Source organism: Taudactylus pleione, unplaced genomic scaffold (assembly GCF_031769625.1).
Source record: "Taudactylus pleione unplaced genomic scaffold, aTauple2 ptg000156l, whole genome shotgun sequence".
In the NCBI taxonomy this organism is placed as follows: domain Eukaryota; kingdom Metazoa; phylum Chordata; class Amphibia; order Anura; family Myobatrachidae; genus Taudactylus; species Taudactylus pleione.
This window is the reverse complement of record NW_028284558.1, coordinates 7,889,614-7,914,697: the sequence shown is the minus strand read 5'-3', so window position 1 is coordinate 7,914,697 and position 25,084 is coordinate 7,889,614. Positions and strand designations below refer to the sequence as shown.

Genomic DNA, 25,084 nt, shown 5'->3' with positions numbered 1-25,084 from the left:
AGTCATTGTCCTCCTGATGATGTCCACCTAAAAGGCACAAATGCACCCATTTGGAGGGAGATGACTGTTGGGTACTCAACCCTCAAGTGCAAGTTGCTGATGATCATTGCCGCCTCATTTGGCACATGGATCTAAATCTAGTCAATGAACGATATATCGCTAAGTACATTGGCTCATTTGTACAGCCGATATGTCTGTTTACAGACATATAGCGTCGGCCCTGCAGATGCCAATGCATCTTGCAGATATATCGGCACATGTGCCTGTGTGTACGGGTGACCCGCCAAACGACCCCTACACTGGCCGCAGGAACCGGCAACAATTACTTCACTACCGGTTCCTTTGGCCAGGCATGTTGAGCGGTGGATTGGTAAGTTGTTTGCCCAGAACACTTACCATATCGTTGGATTGGTCGAGCAGTTGGCGGATACGTCATTCAGGTATGTACCCAGCAGAGCCGTAACCAGTGGTCCCGGAGCCCGGTGCAGGCCGCGCCCCCTCAGTGTGACATCATACAGAGGGGGAGGGGCCACGGACACCGGGAATTACAGAAATGCCCGGAGCGTCCTCAGGATGCTTCGGGGGGCTGTAAGAGCAGAGGTATGCACACCTGAAGCGTCCTAAGGATGCTCCAGTCGGCACTGCTGCAGAGATTCTGGCTCCCGGATGCCTGGAAAGGCATCCTGCCAACCAGATGCAGAGGCTGTGGGTGAGCGGCAGTGCCGCCCACAGAGCTTTGCTTTGCTACAGCCCTGGTACCCAGCATAAAACACACAGTTAAGCAAATGTAGAATAACTGCTGTGGCTGCAGGATTAAAGTGTAGTGAACAGTCTTTTTTTTTTTTTTTTTAAAGTAAAGCATGTTTCCTACTCTGTTTGGGATTCAGGTAAAGGTAGGGTGCTGGATTGTTTATTTGTGTGGATGCTAAAAAGTAAAAACTCTATATTTGTATCTTGTTCGATTTGCATTTAACAAGCTCCATGTGACTTGGGTATTTTTTACATTCCAATCATGTTGCAATGTGCAAGAATTTTGTGTATGGTGTTTTTGCACATCTTTTGTGCTCACAGTGAAGCCACACCTCCTGTTATATTCCTGGCAGATCTGTTCCTGTTACTTGCATGGGGAGGGTGGTGCATTTGCTATCTATGCGGATTTGAGGCCAACACTGTATAGCCAGCAAATTGCAATTTATTGTGGGTTTTTTTGCTAGTTTGCACTTTGCACCCATCTCTGAATGAGGTCCATTGTGTCTTAGTAATGCCAATTGTTCCTAGTTAATTTATGTACTAAGCATTTTAACAAGATTGATACTTTCAGAGTCACTTTTAATTTGCAGGTATGTCCAGGATAAATATATAATTTTGACCTAATTTCAGGCTTATTAATAAGGTTTTATCCCTCAAAATGGCTGAAAATATTGTTTATTGAGTGCTCTTTATGGGTAAATTTCGCTTGCATCAAATGTATTTTATTTCATAATGATTCATCAAGAACCACTTATTTTGCAGAAATTGACCTTATCAAGCTCATCAGAAGGCAGTACAGTTGATATAAGACCAGCAGTGGAGGGAGAACCAGCAGCTGTAGTGGAGACAGAGGATATCATGGAGCCAGATGCTTGCTTTACAGAAGGTACTTATACCAAGCTGTGACTGTATTGCTCTCCACACTTATTCTTTTGTTGTTTTCCATGCATTCACTGACAGTACAAAAATACTAATCTCTCAATTAGCCATTTACAGTTTCAAAAGGTGCATTACAGAACCATAATAATTACCCACCATGTGTTTAATACATTTTTCCCAGTGGTACTTTAAACACAATTACAACATAAGGGAAATCACTGAATGTTACAAATAAATCAAATAGCTGGAAAATACAGTTTGAAAGGAATACAAAATTTACAGTATTCTTAGTTGTAATCCTTCAGTTAACAGTTTCTATTTTGATATTTGTGTTATTTGTGTCTACCTATAAATTACAGTTGTTATAATCTGGTACAAAGTGGTTAAAATACACCTGAAACATCAATGCTGGTGATGCATGAGTCAGTCCTGGCAGGCCTCAATGTCATCATGGGCATGTCACTGTGTTTGGCAGATTGCTGCACATTGTAGAAGAAATATAAGAAGCACACAATCATGGTGCCTCCTCTCAATCCTTGGATACAATCCTTGGACCTATCCTTCATAAAGTAAAAGTGTGCTTCGATATTGGGGGAGGTATAAATTGCCACAAAATAAAAATGTGCAAAAGTATAAATGTTGCAGAAAGATCCAACCTCATTCCCCTTTAGTAACATACTTAGCCAATTGTGATTGGCTGGTCAGTGAAGCCCAGGCAGTCAACAGAAGCAGATAACAAGATAACATGGGCAAACAATTTCTCCTAGCAAGCCATTTTGTATCAGTCTCTGGTGAGATATGGTGCATACCCACGGGATGATCGTCTGAGATAACGATATCGCAGAACAATCTCCCTGCACCTTCCTGGTGTCGTTGATGATCGATATCGATCATCTAGCACACCACCAACCCGCCGACGGGGTCCCTATGTAACCTGGTCGATATCGACCAGGTTGGCCTGCATGCATTATCATCCATACGTGCCTGCGCATCGCAGGTCATTGGTGGGTTAGAAGGCACAAAAAAATGCACAATATGAACGATAACGATATGATCGATATCTTTATCGTTCATATCGTGCATTTTTATCATACTGTGTGTACGCACCAATAGTTTGTTTAAGGGGGAAGGGGGGGGGACAAAAAGATTTATTATTGAGTTGGGCTTTGATGGAAAAAAGAAAGTACTGTGGGCTTTGGGTAGTCTTTTATTCATTTAAGGTTTATTTTAAAATTGTGTCTTATTTATTTTTACATATAGAAAATAAAAAAGGATCAATTTACACCTTGGCAAAACCTTATTGCACTGCGGGGGAGGGGGGGGGGGGTTAAATGTACACAGAGATTTATAGTTAGATAGGGCTTAACTCTAAATTTCCATGTTTACTGTTTGTTTGCTGAATGCAAAAGTATCCTGGATTTTCCATGCATACATAATAATTAAATGCACCACAACATGGTTTGTTCCATCAGCAGAATGGTCCTTGTGTGCTCTTTTTTATTTGCTCTTAACTCTTAATTTGTCCTCATGGAACCTGAACACACCCAAACTTAGGGGGTTCCAATTCAGATCGAGTCCCAGTTTGGAATCACATTGGGGTAACGAGTAAAACAAAGTCCCGACTTGGGTCTTCTCGCAATTCGGAACTCGGATCTAAAAACCGGATCTCATGTGCTTTGGATTGCATTTAAGTCCCTCCCTCATGATTTCAGGAGCTATCGTTGTTGGTCAAAACTGACTGCAAATGAATGTTATTGAGAGTGATAATTCTAAAGGAACACAAACAGTTTGAAATTAAATAATTTTAGCTGTTTTTATAATTTTTTTAAGAAATCTCAAACAAAAATGGAATGCGAATCAAAACACTTGAGGCTGCTTTTGCCAAAACCTAAACAAGATGATTTAGAACCAGAACCAAAAAACAGGGGTGTGCGCACATCTCTGCTTTTAATTCAGATACTCCAATCAATGGGATTTCTGTTGACCGCACAAAATTTGCATGAACACACCATTACTAAAGTCTTGCCTATAAGAGAATATCCTTTCCAGCCCCTATTCCGCCTTACTGGTTGCAAGGGTTGAGACATGCAAAATGCGTGTGGCTCTCATTAAGTTGAAAAAGCGTGCATTTGTTTTCTGAGCATATGAAGTGCAAAATCACTCCAAAAACTGGAGTAGTACTCACTCAGCCTCATCCTCAATTGGAAAAATTCTGCACTGTGGTTACTATTTCCAGCTGTGGAACAACAAACACTGAAATTATATTTTAAAATAAAGAAAAGCTGAAAAAATAAACTAAGATTACAGCTAAGGATATGCAGATTTATCTTACATTGCTCAGTGTCAGTGTTCATGACAACTCCGCAATAGACGAGTCTTGTCAATACGATGGTTCATTTGGCCAGGATGCAAGATGATCCATTATACTATTCAAGGAATATTCTGTGGACTGTTAAACAAAAAGCAGAACATTTTTAAATAGAATAGAATAATCATTAATCGATGCATTCCAGGAAAGGAACCTCCTGACACCTGAGGGACTATCATGGTTTAGAGATGCTCTGGATTGCAATCAATGAGGAAACAATGACCAAATTATGATGGATTATTTAATGAGATCAAATTGAAATATGGTGACACTGTTTGAAATGAGCCGTTTATGCCAGACTGCCTGAAAATATCAATAAAAAGAAGATCTAGAAGATCTCTAAAGCAGATGTGAATACTACACTATGTAGACAAAAGTGATTGGAGACCCCCGTGCAAGTGAAATGCATACCATGCATACCATTGTACATGAGTTCCAAATGGCCACTAATGTGGCGGTTTTGACAAGAACACTTCGTAGGGAGGCCCATGCACTTGCAGTTCTATGGAAACAACAAATGTTTTATCTGGATGACAATACCACCTGTCATGTTTCCAGGGTGACGCTGGGCTGGTATACAGAAAATCCGGTAAGCCGGATGGACTGGCCAGCTCAGAGTCAAGATCTTAACCCCACTGAGAACCTCTGGGACGAATTAGAGCAATGGGTGCTTTCTACGTCGACTCAAACTTCTTCAGTGTCACAGTTGGTCACCATACATATAGCAGAATGGCAAAACATACTGCCTGCTGTTGTCCAGGAATTTGTGGTCAGTTTGCCAAGAAGAGTGTCTGCAGTAATCACTGCACATGGTGGACCTACAAAGTACTGATGTCAATAAACTCTTGTTGATCTAATCACTTTTGTCTACATAGTGTAATGTGCAGGAAGTATTTGCATCTAAAGCAGGTGCCACCAATGACTAACCTAAAGGTTTTACCAATAGAGAAACTGAATGTTGGATCAATATGACTAATGCAGATATTCATGTTTTGTATTTATAACAAAGCACTGAATTTATGCAGATAATTAAATGTTGTGTATTGCTTGATAGCTATCTGTTTGGGAAACATTTATAATGAGAGGATATTCTGGAGCTGATATTCTGTCATGGAACCTATTAATATATACATTAATATGCTCCTTATCTCTTTATGTTTGCAGGTTGCATAAAGAAGTTCCCAATTTGTGATGTTAGTGTTTTAGAAGGGAGAGGAAAGCAATGGTGGAACCTAAGGAAAACATGTTTCCGGATAGTAGAGCACAACTGGTTTGAGACTTTCATTATCTTCATGATTCTGCTTAGCAGCGGGGCTCTGGTAAGTGCAGTTCTCCTGGTAATGAGTAACAACAGCTCTACGTCACAGATCACGTTGAATAATATTGTGGTATAATCATCCTTTTGACAAAGGTGTCTATAAACATTGATGTTTTCAAATAGATAAGTGACTAGTTGACTGCTTATGTTTATTGCTGCATTGAAAGATTACAAGTCAATCAATATAAAAGATCACTACATGATTGGCCTGATAGGATATAATGGGCAACAGTAATTTAATTCCAAGGACAAGTACCACATATTGTAACTTTCACTTTTCCTCAATAGGACTGTAAACCCAGTTTCAAGCTTCTCTCAGTTTGATGGCATTTAATCATTTAGGGAAGCTACAAGGTCATATTTTCAGGTATTGATGGGGGTACTGCTACAGTATATCAAGACATTTATTAAATAGGGAGAATATTTGGGTGGAGAAAACCTTAATAAAATGTAATATACTTAATAGCTTTTCAGTGTTATACAAGTATACTGTATGCAGGGCTGTAACAGAAGGAAAATGTGCCTTGTTCCAGCCCGCCCCTGAACATATGATGTCATAAGGACACAATAAGGGGACAGAGCTGCTGGAACACTCTGGGCTGCTCTGTGGTGGCTTGCTGTCAGGGCCAGGAAGTAGCTGAGTGCCCTGAAAATTCCCCTGTAGGCTCTGCTGCGGCTTGCTGCCAAGTAGAGGGTGAAGCTGAGCACCTGGAGTGTCCTAAGTTACTCTCCAGGTGGCAACTCTCTGAGCTGCAAAATGCCTTTCCAGACATCCTGCATGCCAAATGCAGGTGCCACTGGGCAGAAACGGTGCCACCCCCTAGGCCACGCACTTTGGCTGGTGGTACCACTCACCCCCCTCTAGTTACAGCCCATAGTGTATGTATGCATGAGGAAATTCGTTGGTGGAACCGTGCTAAGAGATATGTATTCCTTACAAGAAACAAGACATTAAAACTGGAGAGGAGTGCACTCCTGTGCGTTCTCCTATCTCCTTGTAGTGAAGCCAGCCAGGTACCCTCACCAAGATGGCTGCCAGGTGTATTACTGTCCATGCGCGGCCCAGCTTTACTGTGTCGAGTATCGCAGTGCTGCATGGACGTGCAGCACTTATCTCCTTAAGGGTGTGAGTACCTATTACCGCTATTTCCATTTATATCACCACTGCTGCATAGTTACAACACTGCTGTGTATGTTACCACTGTTACTTCTGTTCTGCAGTACACTTGCAAGCCTGGTTAAGGATCACTTTGTGGCCTAAAATCCATTTCACAATTCTACTGATGAGTATTGTAAACCTCCTAAGTTTTATACCAATAGGACATATCAACAAAAACATGCTGGTAGGGGTGAGGGTTCAGTATATCAGAAGCCGCAAGAACACCAACTCATTAGAAAGCATGTCATAGATTATAAAGTTAGCCCTGATTTCCCATCACTTTAAATATTTATATTAATGAATGAACCAGCAGTGTTTTATATGAAAATGGGAAAAGTACATGTGAATGAGAGGGAAAGATTAATAATCTGCTAGATAGTACTATGCCAGGAAATTGTCACCTCTGACCACCTGCGACTAGTAAATATATGCACAATTCCATGAGTTGAGTCAAGTAAATTATACAGTTAGTAAATTACTCTATGGGAAAGGAACAAGACCATGGTTATGTCTAATAACAATGGCTCAGTTTTCATCATCTATCACCATAGCCATGGGTCAGTAAATGGCATACTCATTCTGTGGCAGAAATGTATTCACAGATATGGAAACTATTTATTATAGGAATTATGGTGAGAGTACCTTCAATTAGCAGGTGGAAATCACTGCTAATCCCTTAAAGCAGAACAAACATCACTCTGCCCCCACTGTTTCGCTATTGATTTTTTTTAATACCATAATGTATATGAAAGGATGGAATACATGGGCCTATCCCCCCGTCTCCCCTTCTGTGCATATTAATTACATTTGTGGGGGAGGGGTAGTGATGTGTTCAGGTGACATTTTGCGCGATTTCTATCTACAGCATCTTTACAAGTAGTGTATTGTTACACACTCTTTGTATAGTAGTAGAATGCTTACACTGTAAAAAAAATACCAGTGATGTCATCACTTTACGTAACTTAGGATATTCTCTTGGTCTCTTGGACAGTAGTCCTTGCTGGAATATTTGAATCAGTTTTCCCATGCACTGCATTAAGAATAGTTTTTGTTAGCATTGGGTCTATTAGTTTAAAAAAATAGAAAGACCAATTGGATTGTTTGACTCTAAAATTGCAAATTAAGTATAATAAAATTGTGAAAACAGAATATAAAATAATAGTGAAATAAAGAATCTAAAGCATAGCTTTTTGTCTGTATAAAAGTTGATAAAATACAGTAAGATATTATAGTATCCTTGTACTTGGGAGAACTAGACAAATACACTGGGATTGCACTTAAAATATTAAAGTAACCAATGGTTAAAGTATGGAAAATAATTGTTTTTGTGATTTTGATGTGATTAATGAACAAACCATAAAAAACCTTATATGAATGATTCCAAAAGTAATCCCTGTATGTGCTGAAAAATTTGATTGGGTACAAGGCAACATTAAAATGTATTCCCAGCTAAACTGTGCAGTGCAAAACCATGACAATAGGTCTGGTCTTAGAAAGGTTGATCTGATAAATGGCTAAAATTAAGTAACAATTTGTGTGCTACTTTTTATTGCATAATAATGTTGTATTTACCTTTTTTTACATGTATTTATTGTTTTCTATTACTTTATATGTAAAAAACAATATTACTTATACACTAAAAAATATCTTTATACATTTTAGGCTTTTGAAGACATTTATATTGAACAGCGAAAAACAATCAAGATCATGTTGGAATATGCTGATAAAGTCTTTACGTACATCTTTATACTTGAAATGCTTCTAAAATGGGTGGCATACGGATTTGCCAAATATTTCACCAATGCTTGGTGCTGGCTTGACTTCCTGATTGTTGATGTAGGTATTAATAATATATATATATATAAATACATATGCATTTTTATTACACCAAGTGCCTTTAATAAGAGGAAAAAAATATACAGTATACTGTATAAATGTTGACGTGAATTTTAATTATAAGGAAAAAAAATGTTAAATAATGACATGGTTTATAATTGGTAATTGACATAGGATAATGAATTCCCGTGTGAGTAATAAGAATATTAGAAGTTACCAAGTAATTCTATGTACAGCAAATCATTGGGCTACAATGCAACATTTTTAGGTGGCTGTCATATGTGTCCATCCTTCCTGATAAACCAGCATTGTCAGGCTTCTGTACCGTAGGTCTGCCACTGCTGTGTACACATAAAAGCATGAAACCAGGTTCCAAGTGCTTTTATAGAGGTCACAGTTTTGAGATTATTATTATTATTATTATTATTATCTATATAACTTTTAATGCACAAATATTCCTAATGAGCACTGATGACATCAGAACTCACTGTTTATATAGAAATTATTTACAGGAGTTTTTACATATATTAACATTACTTATCACTATCTATAATACATCAGCATATTTATGTAATTGTGCAAATATATATTCTTTATTATATTAACAACAGTATCATACATACAGTATTATACATAATAGACAATAAGGGCGGAATTCAATTGTTTTTGCTGCCCGTATCTCCCTTCTAAAGTGATAGGAAGATCGCGGGCCGCTATGCAATTATTCCAGATTTTCGTGCTGACCGCACCCAAAGTGGTCGGGTTTAGCCGCGTAAAGCAGCTAAACCCGACCAAAGTGCTGGGTGCGATTGAGAAAAGTGATGTTTAGGCGCCCAAACATGTCACTTTTCGCACATTTCAGCTCTCATCCCCCAGGGACTGCGAGCTGAAATTTAGCGCTGGCAGCTGATCGTGCCCGACAGGAGCAAGAATTGAATAGCTCCGTCGGGCGCGGTGGGGGCAGGAATCAATTGCATTCCACCCTAATAGTTAGATATTAGGTTAATAGTAACACTATATATAAATAGATTTTTCTATCTATAATACCTTTTCAATCACAGTATTCTGACGTCAGAACTCTCTGATTATACAGTGTGCTTGTTTTGCTTGTTCTCTCTACTACATAATTCTAGGATGTGCTCGTATCTATGTAGTTTTATATGCCTTCACAGCATTCTATCCTATAATATTGTCAAAACAAGTCAGGTAACGTACGCTTATGGAACTTTTTCATCTTCAAATGTACTGAATTAGTCAAGCTCAGACTAGCTTTTTGCCTTTGACAAAACACACTTACAAATGGCCACTGCAAAAACAGACAGCATTTTTCTATAATTCTTCTTTCTTCTCTCAAATAATTTTACTTTATTTTAAGTTACATTTTGTAAAATATAACCACATATATCCATATGCTGTATTTGCTTATGTTACAGCTGTGTTATTTTTTTTACAAATACACTTTTTATTTAAAATAAATTATTATTATTATTATTATTATTATTATTATTATTATTATTATAAAAAGTAATAATATATTCTGTTCTTTTTAGGTAGTGAGGATGATAAAGGTCACTTTAATGTTTCAAGACATTTAAACAAATGCCCTATGTGATTTCTAAAAATCTATACTAACTTTTATATTATCCTCTACGTAATTATAAAATAATTATTATAGAAAAAGTCACAATTATGTCATGTCATCAGTCCAATACTCTTTAATTTAACCTTGGACATAATGACTGAATGCTTTACAAGCTCCAAAGCAGCAATCTTGGAACAAGCCCTTTGGGGAGACTATCTAATAAGTTAATGTTAGCACCTTTGCACCTTCTGGGCTTATGCCTGAGTATTTACTTTACTATTGAGAGTCATAACCCAGTCTTGCATATCCTAGCAATTTATTGTAAGAAAAAAAATAAAAGTTGCAGTACATCCCTGGAAGTCTCATTGCCAAACCAGAGTATCATCACTTACTGAGAAAAGGATTTTAACAGCTGGAGAGTCTGAAGGCAGTTCTGCAGGGACACAGTGTATGCATTGATAACAAGTACAACCAAAAAATTTGTGAATTAAGTGCATACAAGAAAGTAGATTTATAATGAACCTTTTAACAATATATAAAGTTAGCAGATAGAACAGTATATGCCGTACTACTGGGAAGTTACTTAATTTGAGCTGATTATTTAATTTTTCAGCAGGTATGATTCATTTGCTGCCTTTGACAAATACAGCACTTGACATGACTTTTTTTAAGCTCTACTTTCACCGGTACTTCCCTGTTAACATGCATAACAAGATGCACAACTTACAAGGCAGATGTTAAAACCCACAGGTCCCGTGACTGCATACAGTAGGCAACACCAGATTTTTCAGACCAATTGCTCATTTAGCCTTCCCATATTATTGGTTTAGTAGATATGGTTTACATGCATCGAGAGGGCAATTTAATGTTTTGCTCTAAAATAAAACAATATACAGTCAGGTGCGTAAATATTGGGACATTGACAGAATTTTCATATTTTGGTCTCTATTCACCGCCACAATGGCTTTGAAATGAAACAAACAAGATGTGCTTTAACTGCAGACTGTCAGATTTAATTTGAGGGTAATTACATCCAAATCAGGTGAACGGTGTAGGAATTACAACGGTTTCTATATGTGCCTCCCACTTTTTAAGGGGCCAAAAGTAATGGGACTATCAACTCAAAAGCTATTTCATGGACAGGTGTGGGCTATTCCCTCATTATTTCATTATCAATTAAGCAGGTAAAAGGTCTGGCGTTGATTCTAGGTGTGACATTTGCATTTGGAATCAGTTGCTGTCGACTCTTAATATGAGATCCAAAGAGCTGTCACTATCGGTGAAGTAAGCCATCATTAGGCTGAAACATCAAAACAAACCCATCAGAGAGATAGCAAAAACATTAGGTGTGGCCAAATCAACTGTTTGGAACATTCTGAAAAAGAAAGAACGCACCAGAGAGCTCAGCAACACCAAAAGACCCGGAAGAGCACGGAAAACCACGGTGGTGGATGACAGAAGAATTATTTCCCTGGTGAAGAAAAACCCCTTCACAACAGTTGGCCAAATCAAGAACACGCTCCAGGAGGTGGGTGTATATGTGTCAGAGTCAACAATCAAGAGAAGACTTCACAAGAGTGAATATAGAGGGTTCACCACAAGATGTAAACCATTGGTGAGCCACAAAAACAGGAAGACCAGATTAGAGTTTGCCAAACAACATCTAAAAAAGCCATTACAGTTGTGGAACAACATCCTATGGACAGATGAGACAAAGATCAACTTGTACCAGAGTGATGGGAAGAGAAGATTATGGAGAAGGAAAGGAACTGCTCATGATCCAAAACATACCACCTCATCAGTGAAGCATGGTGGTGGTATTGTCATGGCGTGGGCATGTATGGCTACCAATGGAACTGGTTCCCTTGTATTTATTGATGATGTGACTGCTGACAAAAGCATCAGAATGAGTTCTGAAGTGTTTCAGGCAATATTATATGCTCATATTCAGTCAAATGCTTCAGAACTCATTGGACGGCGCTTCACAGTGCAGATGGACAATGACCCGAAGCATACTGCAAAAGCAACCAAAGAGTTTTTTAAGGCTAAAAAGTGGAATGTTATGCAATGACCAAGTCAATCCCCTGACCTGAATCCGATTGAGCATGCATTTCACTTGATGATGACAAAACTGAAGGGAAAATGCCCCAAGAACAAGCAGGAACTGAAGACATTTGTTGTAGAGGCCTGGCAGAGCATCACCAGGGACGAAACCCAGCGTCTGGTGATGTCTATGCGTTCCAGACTTCAGGCTGTAATTGCCTGTAATGGATTTGCAACAAAGTATTAAAAAGTGAAAGTTAGATTTAGGATTGTTTAGTTTGTCCCATTACTTTTGGCCCCTTAAAAAGTGGGCGGCACATATTGTAAACCGTTGTAATTCCTACACCGTTCACCTTATTTGGATGTAATTACCCTCAAATTAAATCTGAAAGTCTGCAGTTAAAGCACATCTTGTTTAGTTAATTTCAAAGCCATTGTGGTAGAAGCCAAAATATGAAAATTCTGTCAATGTCCCAATATTTATGCACCTGACTGTATATATAGATTTTAGTGACAAAATTCATATTATTCCTGTTAGGCATACTGACTTTTTTCTGCTTGATTCTTGTTAAAATACACATCAATATACTATAACTGTGTACATCAAAGGTACATGCTACGAGAAAAAGTTAACATTGTACATGTACCTTATATTTTGTGTCTACTATGCATTGTTTTATTGGAGTTCCGATTTGTATATTTATTTAAAGTCAATATGGTTATTTGGTCTCAAATAATTAACCTTGCATGCAATGTTATTAATTATGCTGTTGGGGTTTTTTTTAAGTGTTTTTGAATGGATTTTAGCCTCACTGCTGACTTTCCATTATACTAATATTCATATATACAGCATTTTATATCAGTTCTACTCAATTTTTGGCCATTTGCACACTGGCTGTTTCAGAATCATTGTTACTATTTTATACTTTTTAAAGGAAAGGACAAATATGCCTGAGAGAAGGATATAAAAAGAGTAGTGTTCAGATAAGTAAGATATTTTACATTTAGAAAAGATAGTTAATTAAAGGCTCAAGGGCTGCATGAAAAATTCATTAGTGTTAAAGAGCAAGTGAAGACAAATATTACTTGTCAATATATTTGCCTTTATATACAGTATATAGAAGGGCTGATTGAAAAGTAATGAGACTGATATTTTTATTCAGAATCCTTCACATTCAATACATTTTTTGCAGTGTTTCCACAACGATTCAAAGATGTGCAATAGACTGTTTTGTGACATCACTTTTAGTGTTGCAGCTGTGACATTTTTCACCTCATCTTCTGTTGAGAACTTCTTTCCGCACAATTGTTTTTTAAGGGTTGGGAATGCCCAGAAGTCACAGGGCGCTAAGTCCGGGCTATATGGAGGGTGTTCCAGTGCTATCCCACTCATTTCAATTTCTGCCAATGCAACAGCAGCAACATGTGGTTGGGCATTGTCTTGTTGTGAAAACAACTGTTTCTTGAGCACATGTGGTCTTTTCTTCCTCATGGCACCACACAAATGGATTTTCTGAATGTTTGCATAGTAGTCACCATTAATTGTCCACAGGGAACCCAGTGCTGTAGGATCATACCGTGTGCATCAAAGAACAGCAGAAGCATGACTTTACATGTCAAAGGAATCATGCAGAATTTTTTGGGCAGAGGCAAATTTGCGTGTTTCCATACACTGGACTGTTGTTTGTTTTCCGGATCATAATGACGAATCCATCAATGTCAGGAAATTAGGTATCCTCTCTGACATTCGAACAGTGTAAATGCACTATTCAATGCGTCGTCGCATCTGCTCTTCTGTGAGATTTCTGGGTACCCACCTGGCACACACGCGATGCATTTGCAGTTCCTTTGTCACAATATGCTGAACCTGTTCGAATGAGATGCCAAGTGAAGCCAAAAGTTTGCATAGAGTTGGCCTTCTGCAACATCTCCGCAGCTTTGGCAATGTTGACATCTGTAACCGCGGTGGATGGTCTACCAGAACGCGCTTCGTCAGTCACTCGAGTATTACCCTCTTTGAAGTATTTCCACCACTGAAATTCTGCCGTATGCTTGCCGTAATATTTCATGAGTTTTATTTCCGCTTTTTCCAAGTTTAACACAAAATTCAATCACACAACTCTGACGTAATCTTACAGACATGACCAAACAAAGAAGATTACGGCAGTCCAACTGCAGGTTCAGACATATCAATGTATGAGCTCCACAATAACCAGCTTAGTATTGCCACATCTACCTATGGGACAGAAAAACCGAGGCATTCTCATTACTTTTCAATCAGGCCTTGTATATGCGTGTATACACTATGTTTTTATTTCTACACATTATAGTATAAAATAAATAACAGTAATTGTTATACTTAGATAAATAGGTCCATATCATGCTGTCTATAACTCCTATGCAGCACGATTGCCAATTCCGTAATATGTACTTTTATAAACCGAGCAGTTGCTGAACAGTTTACAGCTTGGCAGACTTGCTCTCAGGTGAACTACCATTAGCCAAACCTAGGTAATCACCTAAATTGCACATATTGTAGTTAGAGGGCATCTAAAGCACTGAGTGAGTGATAAAATGTAATGTCAGTGATCCAGTATATTTAGCAGGGACTGCTGGCCACTGACAGTGGAGAAGTAGCCAGCAGCTTCCTACCTTGTGGAGCTGCCATCTATTGCTCTGATATGCTATGATGATTGCCAGCACCACTCTTTCAAATTGAAAGAAGCAGGAGAGTTAAGGTACTATAACAGACAGTTGGGGGCAGTGCCACCATTAACTCTTCTGCCGGTCCTACTTGTTTAATAGAAATACACTGTGTGGATTATTTGACTGATATACAGGGACAGCTCTAATGACACAATAATTTTTTTTCTTTTTAGCATTTTGACCTTTTATCACTTCCCACTAGAACACTGTCTTAAAAATTGGGGCTTGAGCTGTCTGCAATGGAGTGTATCTATATATATATATATATATATCTATATCTAAGTAATTATGGCGGCAATCAAGCATCTTAATAATGCAGAAAAAGGACTCTCTTTATTCCAGTAAAGAGAGTCCCTTTTCTGCATTGTTAAGATGCTTGACTGCTGCCATAATTACTTGGATACGTATGGGACACCACCCCATGGAGGGCATCGGCACAACTATTTGATGCAGTGCTTAGTTTATAGCAGTGCTGGGGATTAAGCTGTTGTTGTGTGTGTGTGTATATATATATATATATATATATATATATATACTGTATATATTTATTTAAAAGAGATGCAGTGGAATTTCAGGTTAACTCTGAGCAATGTAATTTTACCTTTTCGGATAATTATCTGAGCATTTGCTGATTCATTATTTCCTGACTTTTATTCTGATGCAGTTAAGCCAAATACATTAATATAAAGACTTTGGTAGCTGACAAAAATATAAACCTATGTTCTGCCCAACATCCATATAAGAGTTAATGAAAGGCTCTAGGCAAATACCCTAAAATGCATGAGGGAAAATTACCCTAACTTTAAAGCACATAGCTTGAAAGTCACAAACTTTTAAAAGCTTTATATTATACTCATTCCAGATTTAACTATATTTATCTGTCTATCTCTCCTTTGAGAAAGAAAGTTAGATTTAAAAAATTAAAAAATTAATTTATATCATCAAGTGAATAATAACATATTACATTCATATATGAAGCATAAATATAATTAAATTTGTACTTTTTTCCCCAAGATAAACATATATAATTATATACCTAATACAAAATTGAAATTCAAACTTTATAATGAGAAGGAAGATTGGAAATGTAAAAAGAAATACACAAAAACAAATTATGAAGTATTATTTGTAATTTAACGTATTTATTTCCCACAAAAATGTTTGCAAATATTTATAAAACGAAGATAGATATGCAAGTGATAGATAGATAGATATCAAATGGATAGCTAGAGATAAATATGAGATAGATCAATAGAGATAAATGTTAAATAGAAATAAATAGATATGAGATTGAGCAATAGAGATATAGATGTTAGATAAATAGATTGATAGTTATTGAATGGATATATATGATCACATGACAGATAGTTTTGTTTTAGAAATTATTTTTTTCTGAATTATCAAGTGAATAATAATATAAAATAGTATAACAAAGGTTAGAATTTTCAAAATCTAACAAAGAAGTTCTGAATAAATTATTATTTTATAAATGAACATATGATACATAATAATATACCTAATACAAACCTTAAAATTCAATCTAAATTTAAAATGAGATAATAAAATATACAAATGTAAAAAAAGTTTAAATAAATAGAAATACATGAAAGCAAATTGTAGATGATTCTTATATGTAATATAATGTTTTTTGTTGACAAATGTTACAATTTTGATATAGATAGATGATAGTCAGATATCAGATACATATAAAATAAGTAGATATTAGATAGTTATAAGAAAGATATGAGATAGATATATGAAATATGTGTATATATACATATGTATATATATATATATATATATATATATATATATATATTAGACATTAGATATTGTAGAGACGGTTAATTGTAATGAGATGGCTTTGTATTAGATGGATAGATAGGATACTTTGTTTTAGTCAAATGCACCTCATTTGTGTTTTATTACTATGCTTAAGGAAAACAAGAAACAGTTTAAGTGAATTAACCTCTTTTAAAAAATGTAATTTAACACACATATGCACTTAGTTGTTTACAAACTCGATGGCTCAATGCAAATCTGCACTTATCGTTTAACTTATTTGCACCTTTATCTGTATCTCTTTGCTCATACTACACTATACATTTTCTTATTTAATTTTCTAGTTTTGTGTGCAAAACCATTATGACTAAACAATCAGGATAAACTAATATTTTTATTGCCAAAAACTTTTATTCATGCTTTTTTAAAAAAAGTGGGTGCATAAGCTATTAAACATGGAAGTTATATGGAACATTATATTCAAATTATCCACAGAGAAGAACAAATATATAAAAGAACAACATTGATAAAATTGTAGTTCCATATAATGAAAACTTTAACAAAGTACTAAAAAAAATTATATTATTTTTATCATTATTTCAATCATATTATCTGAATGCTTATTTTAAAGCCAGGGTCAAAATTGGCTGAAATCACTTGGTAGCCACAGAGGTGATTCCAGTTGTCATTTCGGAAACCTGCTAATTACAGACTGAAAGTTCTGATAACAGCACTTTCAGTTGCTTGTTACAATAAAATGAAGAATGCTTCAATCATTCTAATTTAGCAGATTGTGTAGCATAGACTTAGAAGTGCAAACAGTTACCAAAACTATCATGTCACTGGCAATGCAGAAGGCCACATAAGGATGAATTTATAGTATAATAGTAAATAAAAGGCAATCCCTTCTGTTAGATTTCTACACATTTATTTTCTTTGCTGTATCATTTTAAGCTCTGACATGACCTAAAAAATGTGTTCTTCCAAATCGGTAAATTAAATTTTAAAAAATATTTCAGGCTTTCCCCACTTGTGCAACAACAGTACATGGTAAGTACTGTAACTAATAAAGCATACTTTTTCATCAAGGCCAAATGAAGAAGACTGGAAGGTAATCAGAAACATTAAGGTTGAGTGCCAGTTGCAAAGGAATCAGTGGTGCTAAAATTTTTCAGTAGCGGGTATGTCAATCAGCTGCATTATTGCCCCTATGACATTCTATGTGGCAAGCATTGGTCGAAGTGTTCTTTTTTTAATCATATTGTTAAATTTATGAGGCTTCAGTTAAGCTATTAGGAAAACAAGAAAAGTTGAAAACAAACTCACTTTTAATGATTTGTGAGGAAAGTTTATCTCAACTTTTATATGAGTAAAATAACTATGAATTAAAACATAAGAAGACTATAGCATAACAAAACAAGAATATAGCATAAAACATTCCTTACACATTCGATCACTGCTTGCAGTATTATCCTAATGAAAGGAATTATTAGAGTGGTGTGAATTGTTTGAAGTGTGGTTTTATTGTGGTGCACCTCATTTATTTATTTATTTATTATTATTATTATTGTTTTTGTTTTATGACTTGTGTTCCATTTGTGAAACCAAATCTTTCATTAAATTCAAATGGTTTATTCATGAAAAAAACTATTTTTAAAATTTTATATGAAAATATCACGTTAAACACAATTTTTAGTTTGTTAGGTTTGTTCTAGCAAAAGAAAAAAATAAATGATATGATTTATTATTGCCCTTTAACTCCTGTCTTTGGCATAGAATATCTTTCTCATTACCCACTTGCTGCCTCAAGAATACAATGTTAGATCTATAACTTAAGAAAACAAATAATATGTGTTATTCAAATAGAACTGGTTTGCTACTATTAAACAGTCTAATCAAATATTAAAAGTTAGATTAAGGTTATAAAAGGTTCTTTTGAATAACTGTGTTTACTACACAATAATTAGTCTATTCCCTTACATATGATAAACTAAATAGAGATCTTATGGTAAAATTATAAAATATACTGCTTGTATTTTTATGTATATTTAGCCATCTCTCTATTTACTTTCATGGAAAAGATGATTTTTTGAAGCTGTAATTCTAAGAAATATAATAAAAAACTGGATTTTGTTAAAGTATTTTGTCACACATGCAAATATAATGAATAAAATAAGAACATGTTAAGCAAAAGGCAAGTTTTGTTAATTTCATAGGGAGACAATCATATTATTGAATTTTTAATTTGAAAAAAAATCAGTTTCAAAATAGCTACAACAATCTTTAATCAAGATAACATATCTTAAAAAGTTATAACATATTATTTTTATGTTGTAATTAATAACATATAATATATATTTTTAGTTATAAAATAATTTCTTTGTAATATTTTTTCTACTATTTTGAGTTTTAGAACAGTTTTACATTTTCTTTATTTTCTGTTACAATTCGGCCAGTTTAATGCTCTTTTGAATGTATATAATACCATTTTTCAACTTTAAAGAAAACTATCATAGACCACATAAGAAATCATTACACCGATTTCTCAGGCTGAGTTTCCACATAATTAGTAAGGCCCTGATTAATAATGCAATTAATTCTGAACAGATTTCTGTCATATCTCTTTTGGCGGTGGCCCTCGGGTATGATCAACTAGCCGCTATTAAGTCTCTAAGGACCTTGAGAGCATTGAGACCTCTACGTGCATTATCAAGATTTGACGGCATAAGGGTAAGACCCAGATATAGAAAGGGAAATAGTCCATATTCTTTTTTTGTAGGTTTCTATTTTTGCATTGGATTTTTTTTACTCCCGCTGGACTTCCAGCAAAAAAAGAGGGTAAGAAAACTGATATATATTTTGCCTACAGGTTTTAATAACAGGTGTGTTGTGATTCCTTCATTCTTTAATATTTTCAAAGATTTCTCTTAGGTGTGAGATGAAGAAGAGTTCCTGGAGACATCTTTCTACACAAGACATTGGTGTATGTTGAAATGCAGAAGTAACAATTAGGAAAACCAATCAGATTATTACTTTTGTGTTTTTGTATAGGTATCTTTGGTTAGCTTAATAGCTAATGCCTTGGGCTACTCAGAATTAGGGGCTATTAAGTCCCTTAGGACACTAAGGGCATTGAGACCTCTGAGGGCCCTGTCACGGTTTGAAGGGATGAGGGTAAGACAACATGAAAGAACTTGAATTAATGCATGCATAGAAATGAATCATGCATGTGAGAAACAAAAGCATAAGGAATGATAAATCCATGCAGAGATGCTGCAATAACCTCATAAATTCTGTTTATCAATAACAGATATGGGGCAGGATGCTTTAACACATTGCAAAACCCATATGCTGTCACACATATCAGCTTAATCATAATCGAGTCTATTCAACAGAAATACTAACTTGTCTTGAACATGTAAGGTATGTTAAATCTATTTGTTTTGTGACACCTCAAACAATGGCTTTCCAATATATGTGGAAGGTAATAATAAAATTAATTAATAGATCTACAGTATTATTTTTCTATTTATTATAAAGTAACATGTAAGGCACATGTAATTTGTTAGTCTTAAACAGTATGCTGATAGCAGTGCACAAAATATAAACATGTAATGTCATGTAATTCCAACCAAAGTCCCACTTTTTTGAAACAGCTGAAGAATTAGATGATAATAAAATAAAAGATACAAAAATAATAAGATTACATATTTTCCATCATGAGCTGAGAGCAGCAGATGTCTATGGTACACTGTTTCCTGATGTTATGGTAGTCCCCATGATGACATTGGGAGGATGTATATGGCACACGGTGAAGAAACATAAATGTACATGAGAAACTATTTTAATGCTCAAAAGATTATTAATGCTTTCTTTCAATGGTGCATTGTTAATGATTAGTGCATTTTTATTATTTAAAAGTTTTGTTCACAAGTCACATAACTTGTCAAGCTTAAGTCTATTTATATAAATGATAACTAAGCACATATAAGCATTCAGAACTTGAAATATTTCTGTTTAATAGACCCTTTGATTTAGTACTTATCTAAGGCTACCAGCTATCAGAAAATAATTGTATTTCATCAGACGCATGGATACATTGTCAATGTTCACCTGAGTGGCACTTAAAAATGTATATAAAATATCCCAGACCACTGTCTTGCCATACCGTATGTGGTGAATCACTGTCTAATAATCTTAAATGACTCACGTGACATTTGCTTTATATAACTTGACCATTTGGTCACAACATATTCAGTAATGTGTTATGTGAAGTTTTATGTAAGAATCTGCTGACTGACACACAAGGATGTTTTAAGACTGAGCTCTCAAATATGTTAAGTAGACAAAATAAGGCATTGTAGTGATATAATAGTAGCCATTGTGTAATATGGGCCAATTCATCAATAAGTCTTTAATTATTGCATATGATGTATTTTAAAGTTAGAGTGCCTTGATGTAGATGCCATACTAAAACTAGTTTTCCCTTCTTGTATAACTGAGTTCAGAGAAACTGAGAATGTAAACTATGGCTTTATATGTCATTAGTTATATTCTATAAAGTGCAGAAAGTAGGGCAAATTGCTCTTAATATTGTCCAAAATGAACATTAAATTAAATAGCACTTTATCTTCAGTAGGTTTAAAAAGCTTTACAAAATTTTATCTATTAAATTATTATTTAAATACTACTTCACATTGAATATTATTTGTAATGTGCTACAACCTTGGAAATTAAAATAGATTCAAATATAATTTATATTTTTTAAACATTCAATATATATGTATTTTAAAATAACATTTGTCATAATCATTTGTCAACTAAGCTAATTAGAACATTTATATTATTATTATGAAAAAATATGTGAGCAATATATGGTTAATATTCTGTATATAATGTAAAACATTTCTTGTGTGTCAGTCACTGATAAATTGATAGTTATTTTTAAGAGAACGCTTCTAACTTTAAGGCCCATTAGATAGATATTACAAGTTAGGTGAAAACATAAAGTTGGAATTGTTAGTAAAAATGTAATATTGTTAGTATGAATTGTACAGTTTAAAAAAAATACATAATAATCAGCATTATACTGTAAACTATATAAGTTCACTGAAGCATATTTAATTTATATTCTTAGAGCTATTTTATAAAAGATACTTTCTAAAGTGTGCAGTAAGTGCAGCAAGAGTCTCCATTGATTTAGTCAACAAACAATATTTCAGTGCATGCATTCAGTGATAAAAGCACATAAGCATGTTAAACACTGCTTGACTTTAAAAACAATTGGACAATTCAACTTTAAAAAATAAAGTTAAAGTTGAACTGTCGGATATGCATGCTCTCCTGATTGTTCTTAAATTAAATTGTATTTCAAACTTCTTGTCCATTTAAAAAAAAATACAATTACAATGAGTCTTTATTTCAAGTAAAAAGGATCCAATTCAATATTTATGCTATCTTTACTCTGCTGGTTCAACATTTCATAAACAAATGTACTGTAAAATGCTCATAAGTAATTGAAAATAAATCAAAGAAAAGCTATAGTAACTGTTATTGACTTGCTTAGGTTTGTGCAATGATATTCCCTTTTGTTTTAAGAACAGATAGTTTTGTTACGATATTCTAAATTAAAATTACACTATAAACTAAACAAAGTAACTATAGAGACTGACATGCAGCTGCCTAAAAGTCTTATTCATATTCACATAGTTTATATTTATAATAGTAGCCATAAATCTCAAATGGAACTTCCTGGGTGATATGTATTCTGAAAGAACCACATCTGACCCATTACTACAATTCATACTGTCTACATATGTAAATGGTTTGTATAGTGGGGGTCATGTACAAGCAGAAAATGCAATAGTTTTTACATTTTTGTAGTGATGGGACTTTGGAACACTTAAGCCTATTTTTAATGGCGTAAGAAGGCACCTTTGCAAAGGTGGAACTGTTGGATGATGAGCAAAGCAGGAAGTTCTGTATGATATATAGGCATATATAATAGCCTGTGAGTTGCAGGCAGCCGCACTATTTCGGCAATTTAGTAATTAGATTTAAAATGGCAATTTAAAATTGCAGGCTATTATACATACACCATAATCAAAATTATGGACCAATATGAGCACCAAATACTCAAAACTGACAGTTTTGTATGCACCTGGGTTATTTTAACAAGGTGAAAACAAGATAGGCCTAAGGCAAATGCCCATGCACTACCTACATTACCTGCATTTCTTGAAGGACAAAGACTTTTTTACAACACCACAAACTTTGTGTTGAACATTGCTTTCTGCAAGGTGGTGTAAATATGACACTTGAAATACAGGCAAACCCTTGATCTCCCGTGTATATTAGATGATAATTTATTGTACATTTGAAGAAAACAGAAAATATTAATGAGGTCACATGTCTAATATGGGAAGAAGATCATGATATGACATGACTTTATTCAAGGTTTCATCACAGAAACCGTTTTGTTATCAGTCACTGTAACCTATTTGTCCACGTGTGCCCAGTTTTGGATAGAACAATCAGAATTTTCCATACAGTCATACACCGAATAACCCATGGTCAGTGACTCTGTGATAATATGGAAGACGTGAAGAATGACTCCCCCTGACATTATTCACTGTCACTGAGCAATGACAGTCTAAGCAACTCTGAGATTAATTTTGTAATAACAAACAAACATAGCAGGATATAGCATAGTTAGTTGTAAAATATAATTGATAAAAGGCTTGCAGGCCAGAATTATTAAAAATAACCATGTATTTTTTAATCTAAGAATAATAAAGGATATTACACAGTATTGTTGAATCCTTTCTTTATTTTTATTAAATGACAGAGATATTTTTACAAATTTTGGCCTGCATGCTTTATATCAATTAGTGCTGTTCAAAACCACTTATTAATCCTGTATTTTAACTGCGTACCTATTGCTGGAGCAGGTCTGACACTCTTTGTGCTCTATCTCCTAATAGAGTGTCAGCAGTGTCGGACTGGGGCATGAAGGGCCCACCAGGGGATTGCAATGGTAGGGGCCCGCTGAAGGGGTGTGACCAGCTACTTTGTTGGTGTTGTCAACTGAATGGGCATGGCCATCCAAAAAATACTTTGGGCCGTATTCAATTTGAGGCGTTAAGTCCGGATCCGCGATACTTTACCGCCGATGACGTCATTATCGCCTGTTTTGATTTTACCCCGTATTCAATTGTAATAGGCGGTAAAGGATCGCCTATGAAAGGCAGGCGGAAAAAAGTGCAGAATTGGGGTTTTGGGGTGCAACGTTGCGGGTGCCCCCGTGCAGCCTTCAGACAGTCCCCCAAAGGTAATCTGTGTCAAAAATAAAAAAAAACACTTAAGGACACCCCAAAAATTTACTTTGAAACAGGGGGCGAAAAAAAAAAATGTTGGGGTACAAAGTTAAAAACTAGCAAACTTGACTCTGGGGGGGGTCCTCAAGTATGCCCCAAGTGTTTTTTTGATTGCAAGTGCTTGCAGCAGGTGGATTTTTCACGATTTTTTCAACTTCACTTTAGCAACTTTTAAATATGCTGACACCCCCATTTTCATGTACCCCAAATTTGCTGGGATAAGTTATTTTCTTGAAAAAAACCTCCAAAATACTATTCTGCATCAGGTATAGAAAAACGCTATTTAGTAACAATTGAGCCCATTTAAAAACACTAAATACCTTCAGCAAGTCAAATCGGGGGGTACCATAGGGAACCCCCATGTCAGAGCATCATTTGGGGGGTGTCAGGCTGATTTCCCCAAAACTGACAGTACTTTCTGCTTGTTTTAGTATCGCCGGGTCCCGTTTACGCGTACTTTCATATTGAATACGGGGTAAAGCCTGGACGGCCGCGATACTTTTCCGCCTCCAAAACAGGCGAAGTCGGCGGAAAGTCCGGGCCGCGTTAAAGTATCGCGGCTCGGCTCACATTGAATACGGGCCTTTGTTGGATGGCCACTCGGACCGACTTATCAAATAATTTACATAGTCATCTTGTTGAATATCAATAGGATACAGACGAAAGAACTAAGTAAACAGATTCTGAAACGTTGATATTTAACAAGATGACTGTGAATTATTTGTTAAGTCGACCCAAGTGCCACCCCAGGAGAGACTATGGGCCTGATTCAGCGGTAGCAATCGCGCACGCAGTTCTGCTGTGAAAGTATGCTAAAGTTTGCAATCGCAATGCTGTCGCAGGCCAACATAAAAACGCCCACTTCCTCTTTCTCCCATCCGTAATACCTTGCAATCCAGTGGAAACATCGGTAACATTGAGTACCATCAGAGCCTCATGCACAATTATAGCAGGTCAGACCTTACTTATAACTTGCTTTCTGCACGCAATGAGTACTCAAGCTGCGTATGCCGTTGCAGTGGCTAATTTATGTACAGCCCTGTAACAGCGTTCAAACAGACAGGCACGCATGCGTTTCTCTGCCCCCCTCCATCACCACCCCAAACGCTCACAGCCTGTCACTCATTCAGCAATGGGTCTGCGTAATCGCAATGCGATCGCAGAGCTACCTTCGCGCACGCACACTGTGATGAATACGCATGCACAGTACACAACCATCGTCTGTCTGCGTGCGCTTTTGTAGTTGCGATCCGTGCATGAATCAGGCCCTATGTTACTTATTTCC

At 35.8% G+C, this 25,084-nt stretch overlaps 1 protein-coding gene across 1 annotated transcript in view; it reads left to right on the top strand.

The window, feature by feature from the left end:
• The window catches only part of LOC148521625 (sodium channel protein type 2 subunit alpha-like), a 250,848-nt gene that overhangs the window by 204,812 nt on the left and 20,952 nt on the right, over positions 1 to 25,084 (top strand). Inside the window, exons 18-21 of the mRNA XM_088474832.1 lie at positions 1,513 to 1,636; positions 5,162 to 5,316; positions 8,137 to 8,310; positions 19,475 to 19,597. Coding sequence (XP_088330958.1) covers positions 1,513 to 1,636; positions 5,162 to 5,316; positions 8,137 to 8,310; positions 19,475 to 19,597 — 576 coding nt within the window. The remainder of the gene's footprint in view (positions 1 to 1,512; positions 1,637 to 5,161; positions 5,317 to 8,136; positions 8,311 to 19,474; positions 19,598 to 25,084) is intronic.